At 37.3% G+C, this 25,042-nt stretch overlaps 1 protein-coding gene and 1 non-coding gene across 5 annotated transcripts; one reads left to right on the plus strand and one right to left on the minus strand.

The window, feature by feature from the left end:
• Positions 1-676: 676 nt before the first annotated feature.
• LOC122202884 lies at positions 677-783 on the minus strand. Its single transcript, XR_006194938.1, has one exon. It is a non-coding gene; the product is annotated as a U6 spliceosomal RNA (small nuclear RNA).
• Positions 784-2,171: 1,388 nt separating this feature from the next.
• Positions 2,172-22,092, plus strand: CDK1 (cyclin dependent kinase 1). 4 transcript variants are annotated; one of them, XM_042908882.1, is made up of 8 exons: positions 2,172-2,210; positions 4,781-4,841; positions 11,548-11,704; positions 12,780-12,903; positions 14,947-15,117; positions 16,561-16,724; positions 16,848-16,989; positions 20,185-22,092. In XM_042908882.1, the coding sequence occupies exons 2-8, from the start codon at positions 4,805-4,807 to the stop codon at positions 20,281-20,283; spliced, it is 894 nt and encodes a 297-aa protein (XP_042764816.1). In that variant the 5' UTR covers positions 2,172-2,210; positions 4,781-4,804; the 3' UTR covers positions 20,284-22,092. The 4 variants fall into 4 exon arrangements, 3 of the variants coding, with proteins under 3 accessions (XP_042764816.1, XP_042764815.1, XP_042764817.1); XM_042908881.1 differs by having other exon boundaries at positions 2,177-2,282; XM_042908883.1 differs by lacking the exon at positions 2,172-2,210 and adding an exon at positions 2,217-2,268.
• Positions 22,093-25,042: the final 2,950 nt, after the last annotated feature.

Raw genomic sequence — 25,042 nt, forward strand, 5'->3', positions numbered from 1 at the left:
AACCTAGAGCAGGAATTGTATCTGATTAATTTTGTGTCTGGAAAGTACTTTAGAGACACTGAATACAATTTGGCCCAAATAATTAATAAACTGTATTTGCTGAGATGATAGCATGAATTTACAATACCCCCTGAAAATTTAAAAACAAAGATAATTGAGTTAAATTGAAAAATCTAGCATCACAGCTGTGGAAGCTTGTGGTCTTCTTTATGCTGAATGTAAAACGGATATAATGAATTACCAGCTGTTTTTAGATGCTATAAAATGAATGCTTTGCTGAGGCTTCCCAGAAACATATATATGTATATGTATATGTATATATATACTCTCATTAAAATCAGTACCCTGAACTGGCAGAGAACAGTCTTCTTCTCTAAAGCTTTCTCTGGGGTAGTCAGTCTTCATTTAGAATGTGAGTTTGGGATTTTAAAAGTAAGTTTTAAAAGTTCTTAGGTTCAGGCAGAGATTTCACAACCCTCTACCTCCACTGTGAATCCCAAATGCTCTGCCACCTAGGAGCATAACATTGTCAAGGCCGTGCATTAGTACCACAAATAGTGCCAGATGACACAAACTGCTCACTGTGTAAAAGGGTACTAAACACTTAAATTAAATGCATGTGATATACTACCTCTGTTCTTTACCCTAATCTGGTGCTGTTGCTGCTGCTGCTTTTTTTTTTTTTTTTTTTTTTAATATGGAACATGTCATCCTTACCCAGGGGCCATGCTAATATTCTCTGTGTCATTCCAATTTTAGTAAATGTGGTATCTATAAGAGCATCTAATTGGGGTCTTATTTTTTTTAAGTTTATTTATTTGTTTTTGAGAGAGAGCATGAGCATGCAGGGCAGAGAGAGAGAGAGACAGAGAATCTCAAGCAGGCTTCTTGCTGCCAGCGTAGAGCCTGACCTGATGGTTGAACTCACATACCCTAAGATCATGACCTGAGTTGAAATCAAGAGTCTAACGTTCAACCAACTGAGCCACCCAGGCACCCCATAATCTGAGTCTTCTAATACATATTTGTAGAGTTCATGGTAGTCACTCTTTCTTCTACATCCCATTAAGGGTAAGCCAAAGAGAAATTCTTACTAAGGGACTCTTATTATTCCTAGTTCTATTTTACTCATATTTTCTTAAAGACTTAAAGAAAGTTCAAGTGCAGAAATTTCTCTTAAGAATATGGTGGGGGGCAATGAAAGAGAAAGTTTTGGATACTGGATTATTTAAAGTATAATTTAGATCTTTTTTTTTCCTTTCATGGAATTGTGAATTTTTGTGTTTTAAAAAATCAACTAAAATTCTGATGTGAAAATATTTTAAAATTAAAAATGTAAAATTTTGTTTCTAACTTAAAACTTTTTAATTTTAAATTTTATTTTTTTTTAAAGTTTTATCTATTTATTTTGAGAGAGACAGGGAGCAAGAGGGGGAGGGGCAGAGAGAGAGGGGGACAGAGGATCCAAAATCGGGCTTTGTGCTGACCGCAGAGAGCCCATGCAGGTCTCGAACTCACCAAGCCTAAGTCAGACCCTTAACTGACTGAGCCACCCAGGAGCCCCTGTTTTTAATTTTTAAATAAATGCAATCTTTAATAAAACACTAAACATTTTAGAAAGTGAATATATCTGTATATATATCTGTGTGTGTGTATATATACATATATACATATATGCACACATACATATATATACGTATATCCATATATCCATATATGTATATGTATGTATGCATGTGTGAAATGTGCTCCTCCTTTGGCCTAGCTGGAAAATCACCGACTTAGAAAAACATAAATATACGCTAGCTTTAAGTATTAGAAGTGAAAGTTATGGAATCTAAATGTATATGTAGTATCACTTTGAGTGCAAAAAATTTTATTTTTGCCAATACTGGAAGGGGAAGTACCCGACCCAGGGTGAACGGTAGATTTCCGACGACTAGAAACAGTAGGACGACACTCTTCGGGGCTGAATGAAAGCGCCTGCGCTAAGACTCAGTTGGCGCCCGCCCTCCTGCTTTTTCTCCAGCCGCCCTTTCCATTTTTTTTCGCGCTTTAGCCACCCGGGAAGGCCCGCCCAAGCGTGGCTGGGCTCCGATTGGCTCCTTTGAAAGTCTACGGGCTATCTGATTGGTGGGCCCCGGACCCTTTAGCGCGGTGAGTTTGAAACAGCTTGCACTTAACTCCAAAGCTGGCTCTTGGAAGTTGAGGTGAGAGCGACGCTGACGTGGTAGCTGCTGCCGCTTTCGTCGTGGGATAATAAGCCGGGTAGAGTTGCTGAGGTCAGGGTCATGCCTACGGGGTGTCTGCTCGGCGGGGGTCGGCTCGGAGGCCCCCGAGAAGGAGTGCTGAGGAACCGGGTGGTATTAGGAGGCCGGGCTGGGCAGCGGGGCTCTGCGCGGGGCCAGGCAGGGCCTGTGGAGACTAGGCCGGGCCTCCACTCGGCTCCGGGCCTGGCCCCGGCTTTCCAGGAAGGTTCGCGGGAGCCCAGACCCAGCGGACGTACACCGGGGAGGGCTGGGGCTGCCCTGGCCTCGGAGTTGCAGTCAGGGGTCGCGGTCTGCTGTTCCGGAAAAATGCCGCAGACCTGGCTGAGGAGGCTTTCGGGTCTTGGTTGAAGCCAAACCCTTGCATTGGTTCGACGTCGCGGAGTGCCAGGCTCCGTCTTAGGCCCTGCGGCTCCGGCCTGTCCCCTGTGCGCCCTGCTCTAGCCTTCGGGGGCGGAAGGCCAGACGGCTCCGGGGCCAGATACCCACGCCGGTTCCCAAACCCAGGCCGTCCCGGAACACCGAACTAACCTGTGGGCCTTCTCGAGCTTGCCTCCGTACCCAGGGCCCTTGTGCACCCAAGGCGTTTAAAAACACTTGGCCGAGGCTTAGAGCCAGAGGGGATTTGGATATTTTTCGTTTTAATTTTATGCTTGGTGGCTGTTACGTACAGTGCAAAGTGGAAAGCTAAGAAATGCGTAGAGATAGATACAAATATGTATGTATTAGTATTTTTATTTAATAACTAGAGTTGGTCATGTGCACGTCCCGCTTCCTTTAAAGACCTGGAGGTCTCTGGCTAGGAGATGAAGCCATTGGCATTTTACGTCCTGCTGCTAGTACGCAGCCCCAGGAGACATTCAAAAGGCATTTTAAAGTGACACCCTTTATTTTAAACTGTTACAAACAGGAAAATGGAGGGAGGGTAATTAAACCCAACTTTGAAATTGAAGTTTTAGCCATTTGTTCAAAGAGACCTCAAAGTCTTATTGTTCATTAGGCATATTAAATCTGGATATTGTAAAAAAAGGCAATTATCCTAATTATTGCTATTTTGTAACATTAAAATAAAAAGTAATTTTTAATTAAATTTAATTTAATGATAATTTAATATCATGACAATGTAGTGCAATTTTTTGTTCATTTAAAAAGATTTGTCTCTACCTCTGGGATAATTTTGCAGATGAATGTGAGAAATAGAACTTAAGTGTCACCCAGAGTCACCTTTACATATATGATCTTATCAGTGAGGAGAGGAGTGTGTTAAGAAATCAAGGGAATTATGATTTGGGCTTCTGAAGTTATGTTTCATCAGCAAACTTCTCAGCTGTGGACGTTTTGAGTGTCTTGTCAGCATTTTAGCAGACATTAAAACAGTCTTGCTAATGGGTGAGCAGTATGGCCACATTAGCTCCCTACCGGTGTCTTTTTTTTTTTTTTTTTTTAAGATTTTTAAGTAATCTCTGCACCCTGTGTGTGTGTGCGTGCGCATGTGCGTGTGAGTGAAATGTGCTCTTTCCAACATGAGACTGGAACTCACAACCCTGAGATTAAGAATTGTACACTCTTCTGACTGAGCCAGCTGTGCGTCCTGCTACTTGTGTCTTTAAAAACTGTTTCTTGGGGCGCCTGGGTGGCTCAGTTGGTTAAGTATCCGACTTTGGCTCAGGTTATGATCTAGCGGTTGGTGAGTTCAAGCCCTTTGTGGGGCTCTGTGCTGACAGCTCAGAGCCTGGAGCCTACTTTGGATTCTGTGTCTCCCCTCTCTCTCTGCCCCTCTTCCACTCATGCTCTCTCTCTGTCTCTCAAAAACTGAATAAATGTTAAAAAAAAAAAATGTTTCTTTTGAATTCTCTTCAAAAAAATATGAAGCGATACAAATTCAGTCAAATATTATCTAAGGAAATGTTTGGGTGTATAACTAGCACACATTGGTGCTTCTTAGAAGTGTTATGTAAAGAGAACATACTTTTGTTTTTTGTTTGGGGTGTATAGATAAGTTTGTGTCTAAATTTGCATGTTAATTTGTTTGGAAGAAGCAAATACTACACTGGTTAAGATACACAAATACTTCTGATGTTTTAAGAGCCAAGAAAGGTGGGAAAATCTTAATTGCAGAAGTCCTTTCCTTTATAAGTGTTTTGGTTTTTTTAATGTTTATTTATTTTTGAGAGTGAGAGCACACAGGCAAATATGTGTGGGAGGGGCAGAGAGAGAGGGAGACAGAATCCCAAGCAGGCTCTTTGCTGTCAGCAAGCACTGAAACTGCCCTGGGGCTCAACTCAGTAACCGAGATATGACCTGAGCCGAAGTTGGACACTTAACCGACTGAGCAACCCAGGTGCCCCTGTAAGTGTTGTTTTAACGTAACTAATATTAATGGGAAATTAATACTGTACTAGAGACTGTGGAAAATGCTTTACACATTGTATCTCATTACAAACTTTAAACCACCTTTGGAGTTATAGTGGCAGGTGATCATGTGATCAAATTAGTTTTTCCTCTCATTCTAGGATCTACCGTATCTACGATTAACTATGGAAGACTATACCAAAATAGAGAAAATCGGAGAAGGTGAGTGTTTTTAATACCCAAGTTTTAAAAAAGGATTTTGTAATGCTTATAACATCTGTGTCATAAAGACATGTAAATATTAAAATCAAATCTTTATGGTATCCTGTGCTAATGTGCATTAATTATATGTTCTTTACATGGTAACTTAAACACAAAAATGTTCATATCCAAGAGAACTGAAATTATTCTGATATGATTACCTGGCAACCCTCTTCCCCCCAGTTATCTTAAATATGAAACACTTAAAGCAGTATTTGTAATTTGAGAAGACTGTTGATAATTCGTATGTGTGTTGGGAAAGGTTAGGGCAGTAGAATTAGGTTTAACAGTGTACTTTTAATCTCCTACAATTGTTTTTAAGGTAAATATTTTTACCTAAACTTTCTAAGCTGCTACAATAGGCTATTAAGCCAATTTAAATAAGTTTTCTATATAGTTTCCCAGAATTAAATGATCTGTCTTGTTTACATGTTTAAGCAATTCTAAACCAATAGCTCTTATGTATAATTATTCATTCCCTTTCTGTAGTACTTTCATTAAAGTTTTTAAAGAATGTTTATATGGCATAAGTGATGGGTAAAAATATCCCTTTGCCTTTTTCCCCCCCAACATAAAATCTAACTTTCTTTTATTTATTTTTTAATTTTTAAAGTTTATTTATTTATTTTTGAGAGAGAAGGATAGAGAACATGTGAGTGAGGGAGAGGCATGAGGGAGAGAGAATCCCAAACAGGCTCTGCTCGGCCAGCATCAAAGCCCTATGCAGGCTTGAACCCATAAACCCTGAGATCATGACCTGAGCTAAAATCAAGAGTCAGATGCTTAACTGACTGAGCCATTCAGGCACCCCAAGAGCATCTAAGTTTCTATATAAAAGTCTTGGTATTAACATTCTAAACTCTATAGGAATAAATGGTACAACTTATACTATTAGAGCCTAATTTATGTAGGGTTTGTTTTTTGTTTTTTTAATTTTTTTTTTATTTTTGAGAGCATGAGCAGGGGAGGGGTAGAAAGAGGGAGAGAGAATCCCAAGCAGGCTCTGCTCTGGTACAACTCGGGGCTCAATTCCAGGAACCGTGAGAAAATGCACAACCTGAGCTGAAATCAAAGGTCAGATGCTCAACTGACATAGGCACCCCTATGTATGTAGATTCTGTTTCAGGGATGTTTCTGACTAGTGTATTGTTAGTGTTCTCCAAAACTATACTTGTACAAGGAGTACTACTAAAAAGCCAAGGGCAGAATACTAAAAAGAATTTGGTAAGATACTAATGATATGTTTGGGTGGTGGTTGGGTTAGAAATCGATTCTTGTTCTTAACTTACAAATGTTAGATGATTTTTTAAAAAAATCACTTAGATACTTTATTAACACCTGGTCAACTAAGCTAGTCTTGTTTCTGAGTTAAAAATAGGTTTGATTAACAGACTTAATGTTTTCTGCTTTGAGTTTTTCTTAAGTCTTCAGAGAATTTAATGAGTTCTGATTTTTAGTTTGGAATAAAAAGAAACATTCTTTTTGTGTAAATGTGTTTTTCTTTGAAACTCTGGAACTCCTAACATGCAAGAGACTGCAGATTTGACTCTTGAGGAAGGTACTGTAATTGCTACTACAAATAGTGGTTCAGAGCATAATCTGAAATGTAGTCTATTTACTGGAGTTACAAGCCTCCCCAATTCTTCTACATGATACCTCCTCATATGCCTTGTTCTTTGACCTCTGGACCTTTGGCAATGGCAATTCTTTCAATTTGTTTTCCTTAATATCCTTTTTCTTTGCTACACTGTAAGTAAGCTTTGTGAGGTTTGGGATTTTGTCTTGTTCACAGCTGTTTGAACAGTGCCTGGCAGTAGTGTCCAGCACTATTGGATGTAGTCAAATATTTGATAATAACATCAGTTTCCCTTAGTGTTTTTTCCTGTTTCTTCTTCTGGCTTGTATTGTTTTGACTACTCCAGTGCCTGGCAGTTTTAGATTATGTGGTGGACATTTTTTTTTTTCTTAAATTTTTTTTTCTAATGTTTATTTATTTTTCAGAGAGACAGAGACAGAATGTGAGTGGGTTAGGGGAAGAGAGAGAGGGAGACACAGAGTCTGACGCAGGCTCCAGGCTCTGAGCTGTCAGCACAGAGCCCGATGTGGGGCTTGAACTCAACGAGCTGTGAGATCATGACCTGAGCTGAAGTTGGACACTCAACTGACTGAGCCACCCTGGCACCCCTTTGGTGGACATTGTTTTTGAAAAAATAAATTGTACAAATAATTTAAGGCCTAGACGATATCTTTCACACAGTATTTTCTTTTGCTTTTTGCCAGATACCTGGTCAAATTTTAACATTATAGTACTGATTTGAAAAGTTAAATTTCTTTCCCTCAACTTTTTATTTTATTTCCAAACATACAGAGAAGTTGAAAGATAAATTTAATGAACCTGTAATACATTTTACCAAGATGTTAGTTTTGTCACATTTACTTTATTATCTGTGTTTTAGCATATTGTTTTTCTGTTGACCAGTGTAAAGTAAGTTGTAGTGGTGTGCTTTACTTTTTATTTTTTTTAATTTAAATCCAAGTTCGTTAACATAGTGTAATAATAATTTGAGGAATAGAATTTACTGATTCATCACTTACATTTAACACCCTCTGTTCATCCCAATAAGTGTCTTCCTTAATGCCCCTCACCCCTTTAGCCCTTCTCCCACCCAACACTCCACCAGCAACCCTCAGTTTGTTCTCTGTATTTAAGAGTCTCTTGAGATTTGCCCCCCTCTCTGTTTTTGTCTTATTTTTTCTTTCCTTCCCTTATGTTCATCTGTTTTGTATCTTAAATTCTACATGAGTGAAATCCTGATATTTGTCTTTGACTGACTTCACTTAGTATAATATACTCTAGTTCCATTCACATTGTTGCAAATGGCAATCTTTCATTCTTTCTCATTGCCGAATAATATTTCGTTGTACATATGTATACCACATCTTTATCCATTCGTCAGTCGATGGACATTTGGGTTGTTTTCATACTTTGGCTATTGTTGATAGTGCTGCTATAAACATTGGGGTGCATGTGCCCCTTCAAATCAACATTTTTGTATCCTTTGGATGAATACCAAGTAGCACAATTGCTGGGTTGAGGGGTAGTTCTATTTTTGACTTTTGAGGAACCTCCATACTGTTTTCCAGGGTGGCTGCAGATATGTCTTACTTCTAATACTTTTACATGTATCTTCTGAAGATCTAGTCAGTGTTCTGCATTTCATTTAGTGATTGATATCTCCTTAATCTTTTCTAACTTAGAATAGTTCCCCTACCTTTTCTATCTTTTCTATCTTGACACGTTGAGTTTTTTTTTATTAAATTTTTTTTTTATGTTTTATTTATTTTTGACAGAGAGAGAGAGACAGAGCATGAGCGGGGGAGGGTCAGAGAGAGAGGGAGACACAGAATCCGAAGCAGGCTCCAGGCTCTGAGCTGTCAGCACAGAGCCCCACGCGGGGCTTGAACTCACAGACCGCTAGATGATGACCTTAGCCGAAGTCGGATGCTCAACCGACTGAGCCACCCAGGCGCCCTGAAACTTTGAGTTTTTGACAACCTGATTCATTTCTTAAATATAGACTTTTCTTATTTCAGTTATTACAAAGACATTTTCTGGTTTCTTCTAAATTACAAAGATCTGAGTGTTGTCACTTTAGTTTTTGAACTCTATCATGAGAAAACATCTTTTTGGATCATGGTAGCTATATCCATGATGTGGGACCTAACTTGGCTTTTATTCACTCAATAAACATGTGTTAAATAAAGGTTTTGTGCTTAGCATTTAGAGTCTCCGTAACTTTGACTATAACATTTTTAAAAATTTAGTAATGTTTAATTCATTTCAGAGTACATACCATGCATGCATCTTATAAATAATTTTTGGTAATTGCCTAGTAGAATCATTCTGGTCTGTTTAACTAGAGCTCTGTACCAGTAGTTATGAGGGGTAATGGCTCAAAAAGAGAAAGAAGAGAACCATAGAGCACTTGTGATTTCTAAAATTAGGTAAATACTAAGTGTTGGCTATAAGTTAATTAATTGTTATGAGTAAATTTTAGACCTCGATGAGGTTGTACACTTGAAGGAAAGAAAGAATATTAGGGGGGAAAAATTTAGTCCTGAATTTACCATTAACTGCTTGTACTATATTTATGCAAGTGATGATTTTTCCCGAGTCTGCTTTCACAGTGTGCCAGGTGATTGTGCTTCTGACTTAACTACTTTTGTGTTTTTTTGATGCAAGTATGATTTATACCCAAAAAATGGACAGATTTTAAGTGTACAGAAAGTTACCAATTTTATTATTATTATTATTATTATTATTATTATTATTTTTTATGTTTATTTATTTCTGAGGCAGAGAGAGACAGACCATGAGCGGGGGAGGGTCAGAGAGAGAGGGAGACACAGAATCAGAAGCAGGCTCCAGGCTCCGAGCTGTCAGCACAGAGCCCGACATGGGGCTCAAACCCACAAACCGTGAGATCATGACCTGAGCCGAAGTCGGTCGCTCAACCGACTGAGCCACCCAGGCGCCCCAAAAGTTACCAATTTTTAAAGATGGTTGTAAAGATCCATAAAATTGAGGTTTTTAAAATCTGGAATGACTTTGGTTGTCCAAGAGTCACAGTTAATCCAGATTTAATCAAAATAATGTGAAATGGCTCTTTAGTCAAATTCTGTGTTTAAAATGACACCAGTATTTAGGAAGACCCACTATTGTATAGAATTAAAAAAATTTTTTTTTGGATGTTTATTTTTGAAAGAGACAGCATGAGTGGGGGAGGGGCACGTACACACACACACACACACAGAATCTGAAGCAGGCTTCAGGCTCTGAGCCATCAGCACAGAGCCTGACATGGGGCTTGAACTCACGAACCATGAGATCATGACCTGAGCCTAAGTCAGTTAACTGAACCACCCAGGCACCCCTAGAATTTCTCTTTAAAACAAAATTAGGGGATCCTGGCTGGCTCACTTGGTAAAGTATGCAACTTTGGATCTCAGGGTTATGAGTTCAGGCCCTATGTTGGGTGTTGAGATTACTCAAAAATAAAATCTTAAAACAAAATTAGAACAAAGTTTATATAACATCAGTTTGCCACTCACCAAACCATCTCTAATAATCTAATTAAGCCAGTAGATAATTTGATAGTAGTTCTTAGCCTTTTTAAAAACATTGCTACCTTTGGAGAAACTGGTAAAAACTATAATAGATCTCTTTAGAAAAATGTACTCTAATCACTTTTGAAGTTATACTGATGTTACAGAAGAATAAGGTATTCAGTAAAATTTTATGTATAGTCAAGCAGTTCAGGATCTCCCTAAATTTTCCAATTCCAGTTTAAAGATTGTATTTATTTAAGATTTTATTTATTTATTTTACTTTGAAAATTTTTTTTTAATGTTTATTTTTGAGAGACAGCATGAGCAGGGAAGGGGCAGAAAGAGTGGGTGACACAGAATCCAAAACAAGCTCCAGGTTCTGAGCTGTCAGCACAGACCTCAACTTGGGGCTTGGACTCGCAAACTGCGAGATCATGACCTGTGCCAAAATCGAATCCCTAACTGAGCCACCCAGGTGCCCCTGTTTATTTTAATTTTAAGTAGGCTTCACGCCCATCATGGGGCTTGACCTCATGACCCTGAGATCAAGAGTCACATGTTTCACCTACTGAACCAGGCACCCCTCCCACTCCGGTTTTAAAACGCACTAAATCTGGGGACTAAATGTGTCCTGTATATGAACTTTTTAAATCAACTAATCTGCCTCCCTTAATATTGCCACTTCTGTCCTCTGTATCCACCCTTCTCCTGCCCAAGATCCCGTATATTGACATTGTTACTCCTTATCTGAAGCCTATATATCCAAATCAGTGTTCTTGTTAACTTCAGAATGGGTGGGAGGCTTTCCTACTATATAGTAGATATTGTGAACTTTAATAGATTTTATAAATATATATTTTGTAATGTTTGTTTATCTTTGAGAGACTAAAAGCATGAGCAGTGGAAGGGCAGAGAGAGCGGGAGACAGAGGATCTGAAGCAGGCCCTGTGCTGATAGCAGAGAGCTTGATGCTGGGCTTGAACTCATGAACCTTGAGATTATGACCTGAGCCAAAGTCAGATGCTTAAACCGACTAAGCCACCCAGGTGCTCCATATTTAATAAATATTTAATAAAATATTTTAGCCCCATTCTTTTTTAGATAAGGGTTGAGTATGTATTTGATATGCATAAAGCAGTCTATACAAAGTTTTCTGAAAGTGTCACAGTGACTCCTGTTAATAATTCCTCAGCCCAAATCCTCACCCTGTATTTTATGCCTGCTTTATTGTTAGATTGGATATTTGAAAAGAGATAAATTTCGATCTGCAAAGGATCCGTTTTCTTCTCTAAAATGTGCTGGGAAATTACTTGTTATTTAAATGTATGGGAAAATTGTGATGACTACATGAACTTTATTTCTAAACTATAGATGTGATAGGTTGTAGTTACCCGCAATTTCTTTTTGGAAGTGATGAGAGTATCATCATGAGTATGATACTTCCTAGCTGGTCACAGTAGACATTTCTATCACATGACATTTTACAAGATGAGTCATTTTGTAAAATGTTAGTTTGTGGAGGGTGTCGTATAGTAGACATTTACTTTGTCTATTTCAGGTACCTATGGAGTTGTGTATAAGGGTAGACACAAAACTACAGGTCAAGTGGTAGCCATGAAGAAAATCAGACTAGAAAGTGAAGAGGAAGGGGTTCCTAGTACCGCAATTCGGGAAATTTCTCTATTAAAAGAACTTCGTCATCCAAATATAGTCAGGTATGGTATATTTGAATTTAAACCATTTTCCGCATACTATTTCAAGTGTGAATTTCAACGTAGAAATTTTTACATTTGTTTAATATCTGGTCTAATTGCTGAGCAGAAGAGAACCCTACTATTTTTGTTAATTGGGGGTGCCAGGCATAGGTAAATGGGCTGTTAAAACAGGAGCAGGGTGATAAGAGATTAGTATTGGGAGCTGAAAACTCAAGGTAAACCAGCCAAGGGAGAAAAAAGTCCTTTTTCACAGACCTTTATCACCTATACCAGTCTGAGCTTTGGTCCTTGAAGACCTCTTCAACGTTTATTTTATTTTTGGGACAGAGAGAGACAGAGCATGAACGGGGGAGGGACAGAGAGAGAGGGAGACACAGAATCGGAAACAGGCTCCAGGCTCCGAGCCATCAGCCCAGAGCCCGACGCGGGGCTCGAACTCACGGACCGTGAGATCGTGACCTGGCTGAAGTCGGATGCTTTAACCGACTGCGCCACCCAGGTGCCCCTGGTCCTTGAAGACCTCTTAATCAGAGTCCTAAGACAGGTAGTTCTGTCAGATGAAAAAGAAAAGTGTTTTTCTTTCTTTTAACTATTTGGATTGGTATTGGCGGGGAGGGAGGGTGTTTCCTAACAGGCCAAGTTACGGTTAAATTGCATTTTTCTGGGGTTGGAGATAATGAGCAACTGTTAAGGGTTCCTAATAAATTTTAAAATTTATTTCTGTAATTCACTTCAGTGAAAAAACAAACTCTGAGCAACAAGTAGTCAACCTAGAAATGTTCTTTTGTAATAGAAGTGGTTTGACAGTTAGTACCTTCTGTATAATGTTACTTAATTTTCAGTTGCTGCCCTGAGAGTCCTTTCTCAAATTCTAGTTTAGAACTAAGGTTTTCATTACTAGGGAAGCTACCATCTCTTCTTTCCCAAAACAGTATGTACTTTTTGTTGTTACAGAAAATTTCTTAAAGCTTCACTTTCTGTGATAGCCACTGTTAAGTTTATGGAAGCTTTATTTTGTGAGAGGTCAAAAATGTTTCGTAGATATTTTTTTCCATATAATTGTTTTGTTCTTCAGTCTTCAAGATGTGCTTATGCAAGATTCCAGGTTATATCTCATCTTTGAATTCCTTTCCATGGATCTCAAGAAATACTTAGATTCCATCCCTCCTGGTCAGTTCATGGAATCTTCACTTGTTAAGGTAAAAAGCTTACTTAAGTTTATTAGTATTTATCCATTGTGAGTGTAAAGTGTCTATTCTGTAGAAGTTCCTGTGTTTTGGGGGAATATCCTTGGAAAGAGTGTTAGGAAATAGAACTAGGAAGATTTTTTTTCCACAGTCTATAGGTTAGATTGTTACCCCTTTTATTACTAGATACTGCTTCTAGTTGTAGAGTGAAAAGTTGTGCCTGAGACAACAAAACCAGTAGGTATGTATTCCATTGTTGGAAGCTAGGATGTTTTGGTCTTTATTTGAGGGTCAGATATGTGTGAAACAATGTAACAAAAGCTTGGGGTAAGGTGATGATGGCAAGTGGTTTTATTTTATTCTGGGTTTGAATGTTTTGGTTAATTTACAATAGACATTTCTATATTATAAATGTATAATTTCTAAATTATAAATGTATAATTTTTTTAAAAGCACTGAAGTGTATATGTGGATATGTCTTATCTTTACACTAACTCTACCAAACCACTTCTCAGAGGTAGGTACCCATTGTTAGTTTTTTAATAGTCTTACAGACACTTGCATGTCAACTTTGTGTACATACATATGCTGTTTTACAAAACTGTAAAACCCTTTTTCTGTGAAACATTCAACATATAGCCTTGCCTGTTTACCTAAATGTTTGATCTGATTATTTAAACCAGTTCCATACTAATAAACATTGAAATTGTTTTCCAGCTTGGTGATTCATGCTCTTAGGAACAATGCTGCAGTGAATCCTTATGTATATTGATCTTCATTTGCAATTTTATAGGATAAGTTCTTATAACTTGAATCAATGAGTTGAAGATGTTTATTTACATTTAAAATCATGATAGTGCTTGTTGCCCTCCAAAGACTTGTAGCAGTTTACTCATTGTGGTGGGTAACAGTTACTGTTTTAGTACCTAGCTTTATCAATCTTTTAAATATTTTATCAGTCCATCATGTGAAAAAGGCAAATATTTTGTATCTCATTTAATAATTTTTCATTTTTTAGCCTTTTTATAAACATCTTCATTGATGTTTCTGTTAGGATATTTTTTCACTGGTCTCTAAGGTCCTTTTTGCTAACATGTTGATAATACTCCCTTTATTCCTTTTTTCTTTTGTTGTTTTGACTTGTTAATGGCATATACCATTAATAATTTTTATCATATATTTAACAGTCTTATACATAACTTTTGGACCATATATTTAACAGTCTTATACATAACTTTTGGACTTTAGCTTATATGTCTTTCAAACATCGTGTATGCTAGAACAATACTTGACAATATTTTTTAGTAGGTTGCCACACCTCCCTTTTGTTTGTGTTAAACTGTGTGGATGGATCAAAGTTTTATTTTGGTATAAAGAACTAGGGATCTTAATGGTTAGCCATTTGTTCCAACAGTTGATTTTATGTATTATTTTATAATTTTGAACTTTATAAGTCAATATTGTTACTATGTATACTTCAGATTTCTGTAATATTCATGTTGCTTCAAATGACAATTACGTTGTCTTGGCAACACCTGTCTTGTATAATACTTTTCTCTGAACTAATAAATAGCATGTTATAATAATTGTCTCTATTTAAATATATAATCATAATATCCTGTTTGTTATTTCTTTTGGAATCTGTGACCAGGGTTTCTAAAGAGGAAATGAATATGTAATAAGAAATAGAGATGGACAAATCTTAATAAAATTAGAGTTGCTATAAGTATATAGATAAAAGTTTACAAAACTTTCTATACAGAAAACTAATTAGGACTTAAGAATAAGAGATGAAAAAAGAATGAGAGATGAAAAATAGTAGAAGACTAAATGAGTTCATATGGATGTGTCCATAAGGTGAATATCTTAGCATATCAGTGGGCTTCTCACCCCAAATGCTGCTTGCTAGTCTCAAATGGCCTGAAAGCTTTTGTGGCAGTTAAATTGTTTACCTGCATTATAATTTCTTATATCTTTGAAACAAACCCACCAAGATTATTTAGAAAATTATTGTGTGGTACAGTTAAGTTTCTAACTTATGTTTCCTTCTTCCAGAGTTACTTGTACCAAATTCTACAAGGGATTGTGTTTTGCCACTCCAGAAGAGTTTTGCACAGAGACTTAAAACCTCAAAATCTATTGATTGATGACAAAGGAACAATTAAATTGGCTGATTTTGGCCTCGCTAGAGCTTTTGGAATACCTATTAGAGTATATACACATGAGGTATGTAGAATAGTGGTTTTTGTGTTTTAGAGTATGTGTGATTGCTGGATTGTTTTCTGTATTTGTTTTTTAAGTCAAGAAAGAAATAATAAAGGTTTCCATTGTGCAGGATTAATTTATTGCCTCTCAGCTCCAAACTCACCCTTCACTGCATGTTATGTGAAAATCTAACTCAGACCTTTAAATATTATTTCTTTGCCAGTAGGTGTGATGTCAGTGGATGGTGTTGGAGAGGCACTGCAGGAGGAAGGGGTTATCCTTGCTACAGTTCTAGAAATTATTATTTCTTATTAGTCAGTCTCTTTATTCTAACCCTCTCTTAGTTTAGAATCTTTCTTAGTAAATTTTACCCATGCAAATCGCCTGTGTGTTTTTTGTCTCCTGCTTGCATCCTCTGGTACACAAATTGGTTAAAAGACAGGTTTTTTTTACCTAAGGGTTACTGTTTCAGGTACATTTAGAAGCTACTATAACGGTTTTCAGTGTTAATACAGATGACATGGCATTTCATTTGTTATTTCTGGAGAGAAAGGGAATATTGAATTGTATAATAGAGAGCTTCTGGAAAACTGTCTTCTGTGGGGTTGTCTATCCCTGAGCCCAAAGACTATCTTCAAATCAAAACTTAGAACAGTGTTCATTTGGTTAGATGTCTTGGCTTCTTTTTATCATCCCTTTTTATTATTTTTCCCATAGCTGTATAAATAAAGATTATTTGGTTCCCATTGGCTTAAACAGATGCTTAAGTTAGAGATGATATTTTTGCCGTGACAAATTATAGATAGTAAAATAATAGATTACCCCTAGACCACTGTTATTTGACTTATGTTTTTATTTTTTTAAGTTTATTTTGAGAGAAAGCACAAGCAAGTGCTGGTGGAGTAGGGGCAGAGAGAGGGAGAGAATTCCAAGCAGGCTCCATACCGGGCTTGAGCTCATGCATAAACTGAGATCATGACCTGAGCAGAAATCAAGAGTTAGACGTTTAGCTGACTGAGCCACCCAGGAGTCCCTGACTTAACATTGTTAGCATGTAAGCAGTATTCATTCATTTGTACGGTGCCACACTGAATTTATTATCAATTGCCTTTTTGGTTTTTTTGAAAAGTGAATGCTATCTTGACTTTTTTTTTATCCTTTTCCTCTAATGATTTGAAAAGCAAGAAAAGAGTTCGTATGTTTGTATAGTGTTTTTTAACCTAATGAATAGAACTTAGGAATGAAATATTTATCTTCCATTTAGTATATTGTGTATAGTTAATTGACTTTCAAACAATATTATCAGAGGAATTAATGGAACTTTCTAAAGGATAGTCCTACTGAAATATAAATGTTTATATTTAGGTATTTAATGCATTTTTTAAATTTAATATTTAATTAAAATTTTTTAATGTATTTATTTAAAGGTATTTTTATTCAGTGTAAAAATTTGCTTTGTAATAGGTAGTGACACTCTGGTATAGATCTCCAGAAGTACTGCTGGGGTCAGCTCGCTACTCAACTCCAGTTGACATTTGGAGTATAGGCACTATATTTGCAGAATTAGCAACTAAGAAACCACTTTTCCATGGGGATTCAGAAATTGATCAACTCTTCAGAATTTTCAGGTATTTTTGCCTTATATTTAAGCTTTTAAGAAGTTTTCAGATGAAATAATAATAAGGCAACATGTATAACAATAAGATTATATGTATGCTTTAATAATTTTTTTGTTTTTCTCTGGCTTTTAGAGCTTTGGGCACCCCCAATAATGAAGTGTGGCCAGAAGTGGAATCTTTACAGGACTATAAGAATACATTTCCCAAGTGGAAACCAGGAAGTCTGGCATCCCATGTCAAAAACTTGGATGAAAATGGCTTGGATCTGCTCTCGGTAAGAAGACCCTTTATACTGATTTCAACATTATTGATTCTGAATGTACTCAATTCCTTTCTTTTACCTGGGAAATAGAAAGCCAATATATATTGTGCTAGGCACATAGCTATTATGACTGTTAATGTTTATTATGTTACTAGCTTCATTTTAGATACCAAGAAACATTAGTGGTTTTGAGAGGAGGATTCAGCATTAGATGTTATTTGTTTGTTTTTTTAATCTTACATAGCGAAGATGCTCTGTGAAGGCAAGGCCAGGGTTAGTACACCTTTATTTAAGTTGCTGGTGTGTAATGGCCCTCCCTTCTAACTTTTTGTCCCGGTGTGTACTACTTTTTAGTTTATCCGAGACATAGGTTTTTCCTTATTGCTTGATATTTTTAGTTATTAAAGCCATTTACTGCATGAACTCTCATTTCTTACTTTGTGCCTTATTTCTACATCAGAAAGGTTAGGAGGAATAATGTAATTCTTATAAATCCATGGGGCATGTCTGACTTTTCATTTCACCTCAGGTCATGACCCCAGGATCCTTGGGATCAAGTCCCTCATAGGGCTCTGCACTGAGCATGGAGCCTGCTTGAGATTATCTCTTTCCCTCTGTTCCTTTTCCCTGCTCTCTCTCTCTCTCTCAGTCTCTCTCTCAAAAAAAAAAAAAAAAAAGTATTAACAAACTATAAAAAAAAATTGCATTTACTACTACATTGCCACTCTCAACTAATAGTTGTTTTCTTTAAAAATAGGGCCAAAAAAATCTATTAGGATAAAAAAGAAATTGTCCTAGGCCTGCTTTAGGAAAATTGTTTTTTAGAACAGTATTTAAATATTGAGCTTTTCTCTCAACAATAGCCAAATTATGGAAAGAGCCTAAATGTCCATCAACTGATGAATGGATAAAGAAATTGTGGTTTATATACACAATGGAGTACTACGTGGCAATGAGAAAGAATGAAATATGGCCCTTTGTAGCAACGTGGATGGAGCTGGAGAGTGTTATACTAAGTGAAATAAGCCATACAGAGAAAGACAGATACCACATGTTTTCACTCTTATGTGGATCCTGAGAAACTTAACAGGAACCCATGGGGGAGGGGAAGGAAAAAAATAAAAGGTTAGAGTGGGAGAGAGCCAAAGCATGAGACTCTTAAAAACTGAGAACAAACTGAGGGCTGATGGGGGGGTGCGAGGGAGGGGAGGGTGGGTGATGGGTATTGAAGAGGGCATCTTTTTGGGATGAGCACTGGGTGTTGTATGGAAACCAATTTGACAATAAATTTCATATATTTAAAAAAAATAAAAATAAAAAATAACAAAAAAAATATTGAGCTTTTATTTGTTTATTTTTTTAAAAGTTTATTTATTTTGAGAGAGAGTGCACGTGGCGGGGGTGGGGGGGGGCGGGCAGAGAGAGAATCCCAAGCAGGCTCTGCACTGTCAGTGCAAAGCCCTACCCAGGGCTTGATCTTATAAACCTTGAGATCATGACCTGAGCTGAAATCAAGAGTCAGGCGCTTAGCTGACTGAGCCACTCAAGCGCCTCTAAATATCGAACTTTTGTTTATTTTTTTTTAAGTACATTTAGTTTGAGAGAGACAGCACAAGTGAGGGAGGGTCAGAGAGAAGGGAGGGAGCAAGAATCCCAAGCAGGCCCTGCACCAGTGGTGCAGAACTCCACAGAGCCCGACACAGAGCTTGAACCCACAAACTGTAGTACAGACCCCTACACGGAGCTCATACCCACGAGCTGTGAGATCATGACCTGAGCTGAAGTCAGACACTTAACTAACTGAGCCACCCAGATGCCCCCTAAATCTTAAGCTTTTAGATGGAACTAATTTTTATGAATCTTGGCTAATGTAATATTGTGATATTATCCTGTAAATCTTCTAATTGGTCTTTGGGCTCCTTTCAGAATTTATAAATCATTATGCCTCTAAATTCAGCTCAGATTTCCAAATTGCTTACAGTGAAATCCCAAGTCCTTTACCTGTCATTCAGATATTTTATGTATCAATATTATTGATTTGACTTAGAAGGCCTTTCAGATCTGTCTTTTTAGCTTCTGTAATTCTTGAACACAAAGAATTTCACTTCAGTCAATGAAACTCAAATACTGTAAATCATGATTCCTTAGTCTAGCTAGTATTGACATCTTGGACTGGATCATTTTTTGTTAATGGGATCGGTCCTGTACACTCTAAGATATTTAACAACATTCCAGTCCTTTGCCCTATACCTGCCTGTAGCATGTTCCTCTCAGTTGTGACAATTGCCAAATGCCAGACATTGCCAAATGTTCACTGAGGGGCAGAATCTCACCCAGATGAGAACCACTACTGTAAAACATCAGACTTGGTTTCACATTTAAGCTTTACCACTGCTTAGCTTTATGAATTGCTGGGGCAAGCCGCTTAACCTCTGAGCCTCAGTGTCCTCATTGTAAAATGGGACCAATACTTACCTTTGTTGTGAGGATTGTGTAACACGGTATGTGTCAAGCACTTAATATAGTGCTAAATATGTAATAGCAGCTCAAAGGGTAACTAGATAGTAAAAGTATGTCTGGTTTGCTTATTGATTTGATTTTCTTTAAGATTAATGTTTCTTAAAGATGAAATTTAAGATCAGCATTAAACTTTATGCAGTCTTTTCTGGTTATGTGTAAATTAAGTTTAATACTAGATTGACCATCATTCATTTAGTCTCTCATTTTAACTATGTTTATAACACATTGTGCTCTGGTTTTGTTTTTATTTGGAACTTGATGGAAGCTACATTAGAAACCACTATAGCTAATTGCCACCATTTCAAGAATGTTGTAAATAACTCAGATGGCCATTTAATTCTCAAAGTAAATATAGTTAACTAGATATCTTTCTTAAATTTATGTCCTGGTTTTAAAACTATCTCTATCTCACTAAGAATGCTTGTGTCTTAAAGCATAATTTATAGCAGAAAGAGGTTATTGAGGTATCTACGATTTAAGGAATAAGAGCTAGAGGGTGAAGTATGGAGGATTGAGACATTTATGTGGTATGGTACTGAACTAATGGAAATGTTCATGTAGTAGTAATTTTTATTAAAATTATTAGCTTATGGCTTATTGGTAGAAAAATTAAAGCTTTATTTTTTTATGGTTCATTTCTTAAATCAAAACCTTTTTTCTTTTTTATCTTCCCGCCCCCCCCTCCAGAAAATGTTGGTCTATGATCCTGCCAAACGAATTTCTGGCAAAATGGCACTGAATCATCCATATTTTAATGATTTGGACAATCAGATTAAGAAGATGTAGCTTTCTGAGCATTTCCACGTATCAAAAACAGATAGTTATATTTTTACTGTTAACTTTGTCTATTTTTTGTTTTGTGTTTTTCTTTCTTTGTCGTAAACTTAAGCTGTACTTCATCTTCTGATTTCAAAACTGTAACTTAAAAATGTAAATATTGTTCTATATGAATTTAAATATAATAATTCTGTATATGTTTATAGATCTCACTGTAACAACTATATGTTACCATAATAAAAGTATAAATCTAGTACTGATGTCAGGAATTGGAAAAATTTTGAGTTAGCTTAAATCATCTCAAATCTTTAGAGTCTGGTTTTCCTGTAGTTGGAACCACCAAAATTTAGGAAAGTGTGCTAAGTTCAAAGTTCATAAAGCTTTGAAGTGTTTTTATGCTCTGTTTAAATTTTTGTCTGTTTCTTGCCAAGTGGTAACCGTACAACCTGCCTAAAGATGAGTATTTTTCTGCTGTTATTTCAATTTGTGACCTAAATGTTCAAGCATTCAGAATGAGAAAACTATTGAGATTTGAGAAATGATGCTAAATTTATAGAGGTTTTCAGTAACCTATAAAACTAACATTAGAGCATGCCAAAGTTTGCTAGGTTTTACAGTCAAAGATCAAGGGCTGCTCACAGCAGGGAAGAACAGTTTAGAAAATTTATGAACTAGCCTATTTTTAGGTAGGTTACGAAAGCTGTTTGTCTAAGTGAATTCTTATGCCTTGGTCAGAGGTAATAACTAGACAAAGGAGCTGCTCATCTTGGCTTTCAAGTCTGACTTACAGTCAGTCTGCAGTAAGAGAGTGCAGAACCTAGGGATGGAAGTCATTTGGGGTCACATTGTTAAGAGTTAAGATTTCACGGTGGGAATTTGGTAAATGAAAGGTCACACAAAAGATTTAATTAAGATGCTGAAATGACATCCCCTTAGGCTTGAGTTTTCTTACTTATAAAGTGAAGTGTTGAACTGCATCAGTTTTTCAAATTGTGGATTGCAACTCTATAGTAGTTCACAACTTTCCCTCCTCGCCATGTAGAATAGAAACTCAGCCCATCTTATGAGTAAATATTTCTTGGTACTTCTGTCTCAGTAATGTCTGGATACATGAGGGTTACAAATGGTTGGGGCTTTGTGGATTTCGTAGAAGCAGCAGGCATCCTCACTGATGCATGGAGTCTAATTGTTTGAAAAGTCAATAAGTCATCAATTTAGAACCTACATTGTGAACCAGGGAAACGCGATGGTAGAACAGTGTGTGTGATCAATTGCTATAATGAGTGTCCTACTTTTTTGTGTAGTGCTGTGTAAAGTGTTTATGTCAGCTTCAGTAGCTGGGTGAAAGCTACTGAATTGGGTCCTCCCTCATCTCATAAATATTTTAAATTGGCTTGTGCTCTTTTGCTTCTGATTAATTTTAAAATGGAACATGTCTCTAGGTCAGTAGTTCTTAAGTCTGTTGTACACTAGAAACACCTGAGACTAATTCTAGTCCTACTCTTGAGCAGTTCTGAAGTTGAAAACTGGGAAATGTATCCCAGGAAACTTTGTTCAGAAGTTCCCCAGGCTGATTCTGATGCAGCCCGTTACCATCAGTTAGTGGTGAGTTTAATGACATCTAGTTTTCATTGTCTTAAAACTTCATGGCATTATGTAGTATCTTTAACTTGTTCTTTTCTGTTTCAGTCTATACTTTTTCATGACGGACAGGAGATAGCTATATATTTTGTCACCAATGTAAGACTTCCATATACTTGAGCATAGCACTGTGACAATTGCCCTATGTTAGCATTGTCCGTAGTCTTTGCCGTAGGGTTTTTTTTTTTAAGTTTAAATATACAAGCAATAATGATGCAGAGATTAATACATAATGTACAATAAAATCTTGGTAATTTACATGGGGACATGGCATATATATAAATTGTTTTTTTAAAAAATGGAATTTGACCCTAAACCTTCCATTGTCTTTGTGGAGAAAAGTGAATGGTATAAAGATTCCAGGCTTTAGAGCCAGAGAGATTAGGGCTTGCCATTTCTGTGTCCTTGAACAAGTCACCCAGTGTCTCTGAGTCTGTTAACTCGTACAGTGGAGATCATAGGATTTATTATTTATGTAAATATATGTAATATATTTATATAACTATATAAATAGGATTGTAGGGTGGTTGTCAGGATAGAGATAGGGTTGCCAAGCATCCTGCATATATAGGACATGTCCATTTTTGCCTGTATATTGCCGTGTCCATTTAGGATGCCCTGAATGTCTTTTTTTCAATCTATTACAAAAAACTGGGCAGTTCTGTTTTTCTGCCACAGTAACTGGTGCTTAAATCCATTAAAAAGCAACCCTAGATGGGAGAGTGTATAGGTGAAGTTCTAGCACATGGTAATTTCTTTGCACGCTTAGCAGTTTTTTTTCATGTTCCCTCTATTGTTTTCTCCTTTACTAAAGTGCAAGTCCAGTGAGGGCAGCGGCCATGTCTTACCCTTTCGTTGTCCAGCTCTTGGTCTAGTACTTGAAGCATTAGACACGATTCTTTAAGTTTGCCTAAAGGTGGTGGTACCTCACCTTCGGTAATTGAACATGTGTGCAGGCACTGTGCTTTACATATGTTCCTCTTTCTTCATGGCAACCTTGGAACGGGCATTGATGTTACAGATGATAAAACTAAGATCTGAGAACCTGCCGAAGTAACCTTCCAGGGGTCAGAAGCCTAGTAAATGCCAGAGCAAGGAAGGATCTGGGGCTTTTGACTTCCCCTGTTCTCTTTGCATGGCCTCATGTTGGTTCCCAAGATCAATCCATAACGAATGTATTTATTTAGTTTCAAAAGCTTAAGAGGAAAGAATTGCAGAAGGTAGGCAAATAACTAAAGCCAAGGCAGCCCAGATGCCAAGGAGCACCAAGCTCACGGTTGTCAAAAACAATACCGCAGGCTTGCAGATCACTCATTAACAGATTATCAGAAACCTCTATCTCAAGATTGAAAGGACCAAGGTCACCAAAGTAAGGTTCAGTTTTAAGTCCAGTCCATTCTCCTATTTTTGGTAGCAATACCCTCTTTTATTAGGGGAGCCCCACTACTGCCTGTGGTCCTACTGGGGTTCTTAATTCTGGCTCTCCATTCTGTTCTTAAGGATGACCCGGATGCAATCAGTTACAGTATACAATACCACAGTAGCAGTAATTGGTTCAAGGACTGGGCAAATGAACTAAGACACATCAGGATCCTTTTTTGCTATAGGAACCTTGAGAGAATGAAGCCCTCTTTCCGCTGATATTGTCAACCTGGGAGAACATGACTGGGAGCCTGAGCCATCTCCCCCTCACCCCTCTGCCCCACCCCCAACTCTGGAGCTCCCTGAGTGGAGAAAGTGGTAGATTCCTGGGACCAGGATGTCCCTGGTTCTGGTCTTGGCCCTGGTTCCTGCAGTGCTGCTTTAAAATTGTCTGAGCTACCCAGTGTTCCTTGTAGGTGTAAGGGATTGTGGGTTTTGTTTTGATTTTGCTTGATCTGGTTTGAGTTGAGGTTCTGTTATTTAAACCTCAGAGTCCTGACTAATGCAGCTATCGATACCAACACAAAACTGGATGAATAATTTTAAAGGAGCCCTCGATTTAAGCACCCTTGTAGTTAGAAATGTTTATGTAATTAAATATCTTCTTGAAAAGCTCTTTATTGCTCATAATCAGTTTTCACTGCAGCTTCTAGTACTGGTTGGGTGGAATGGTACTGATATTCAATGTATGCCTTTCAAAGAACCTATAAACTTTGGGGAAATGTTTATATTATGGGTACCTACCAGTCAGGAGTAGAAATCTGTAAGATCTACTTTTCTACAAGGAATCATTCTTTTCCTTGAGATAGGATGTCAAAACCATTCTGTACTTCTCTGTTACGGAAATCATACAATAACAGAAGCAGAATGTATTTAGAAAATTTATTTGCTAATGGGTATTAGTAGTTCTTTATATTTGCTAAGAGCTTTATAGTAATTAAGTAGCATATGTTATTTCAGTAGACAGAAGCTTCCTATACTATAAAAGTGCCCTGAACTATAAAACCACAAGAATAATTGTACCATAACACATTCTTTATAATACAGAGAGAAAAGATACATTTCCCAGCTGAACATAGCAATTTGTCTCAATGGTTCTGGTATTATGACAAACATATTTATGTGCAAGAAAATATAAATGTGTTCGTCATGAAGTGTGTTCACTGCTTCACGAATCCAAATGGGAAGCAGAGCATTTGCTCCATCTTAAATCTTGCTAGAATTTGAACATAGTTTTAGAAGTGCATTTTGGCTTCTTGTTTGAAATACTTCTCATGCACAAGCACTAATGGAAAAATGGCTCAGAACATGAAAAGATTGCAAGTTCCCAGGTAAGCAGAGAACATTTTTTGGCCTGTCAGCATCCATCTAAAACCGCAAGAAGTAGATGACAAATGCAATGTGAATTGTATGTTGGGAGCTCTTAATTAGCTATGCGTCTAGAAGGTCATAGCAGCTTGGATAAGCCTAAAGAACAAACATCTTCCCTTCCATGCCCCAAATTTTGGCATTCACTGTGTGACCCCACCCACTTTCAGCAATAAATCATATTAACTAGTTAGTGAAATAAAAAAATTTCAGAATTGGGGCGCCTGGGTGGCTCAGTCGGTTAAGCGTCTGACTTCAGCTCAGGTCACGATCTCGGGGTCCGTGAATTCGAGACCCGCATCGGGCTCTGGGCTGATGGCTCAGAGCCTGGAGCCTG

The sequence above is a fragment of the Panthera leo genome, chromosome D2, assembly GCF_018350215.1.
Source record: "Panthera leo isolate Ple1 chromosome D2, P.leo_Ple1_pat1.1, whole genome shotgun sequence".
Classification (NCBI taxonomy): domain Eukaryota; kingdom Metazoa; phylum Chordata; class Mammalia; order Carnivora; family Felidae; genus Panthera; species Panthera leo.

Bases quoted from the DNA above. Each gene is read 5' to 3' on its own strand.
- CDK1 (XM_042908882.1), top strand. From the start codon at position 4,805: ATGGAAGACTATACCAAAATAGAGAAAATCGGAGAAG. The intron at 15,118-16,560 runs GTATGTAGAATA...GCTTTGTAATAG, and splicing joins TTAGAGTATATACACATGAG to GTAGTGACACTCTGGTATAG. The intron at 16,725-16,847 runs GTATTTTTGCCT...TCTGGCTTTTAG, and splicing joins CAACTCTTCAGAATTTTCAG to AGCTTTGGGCACCCCCAATA.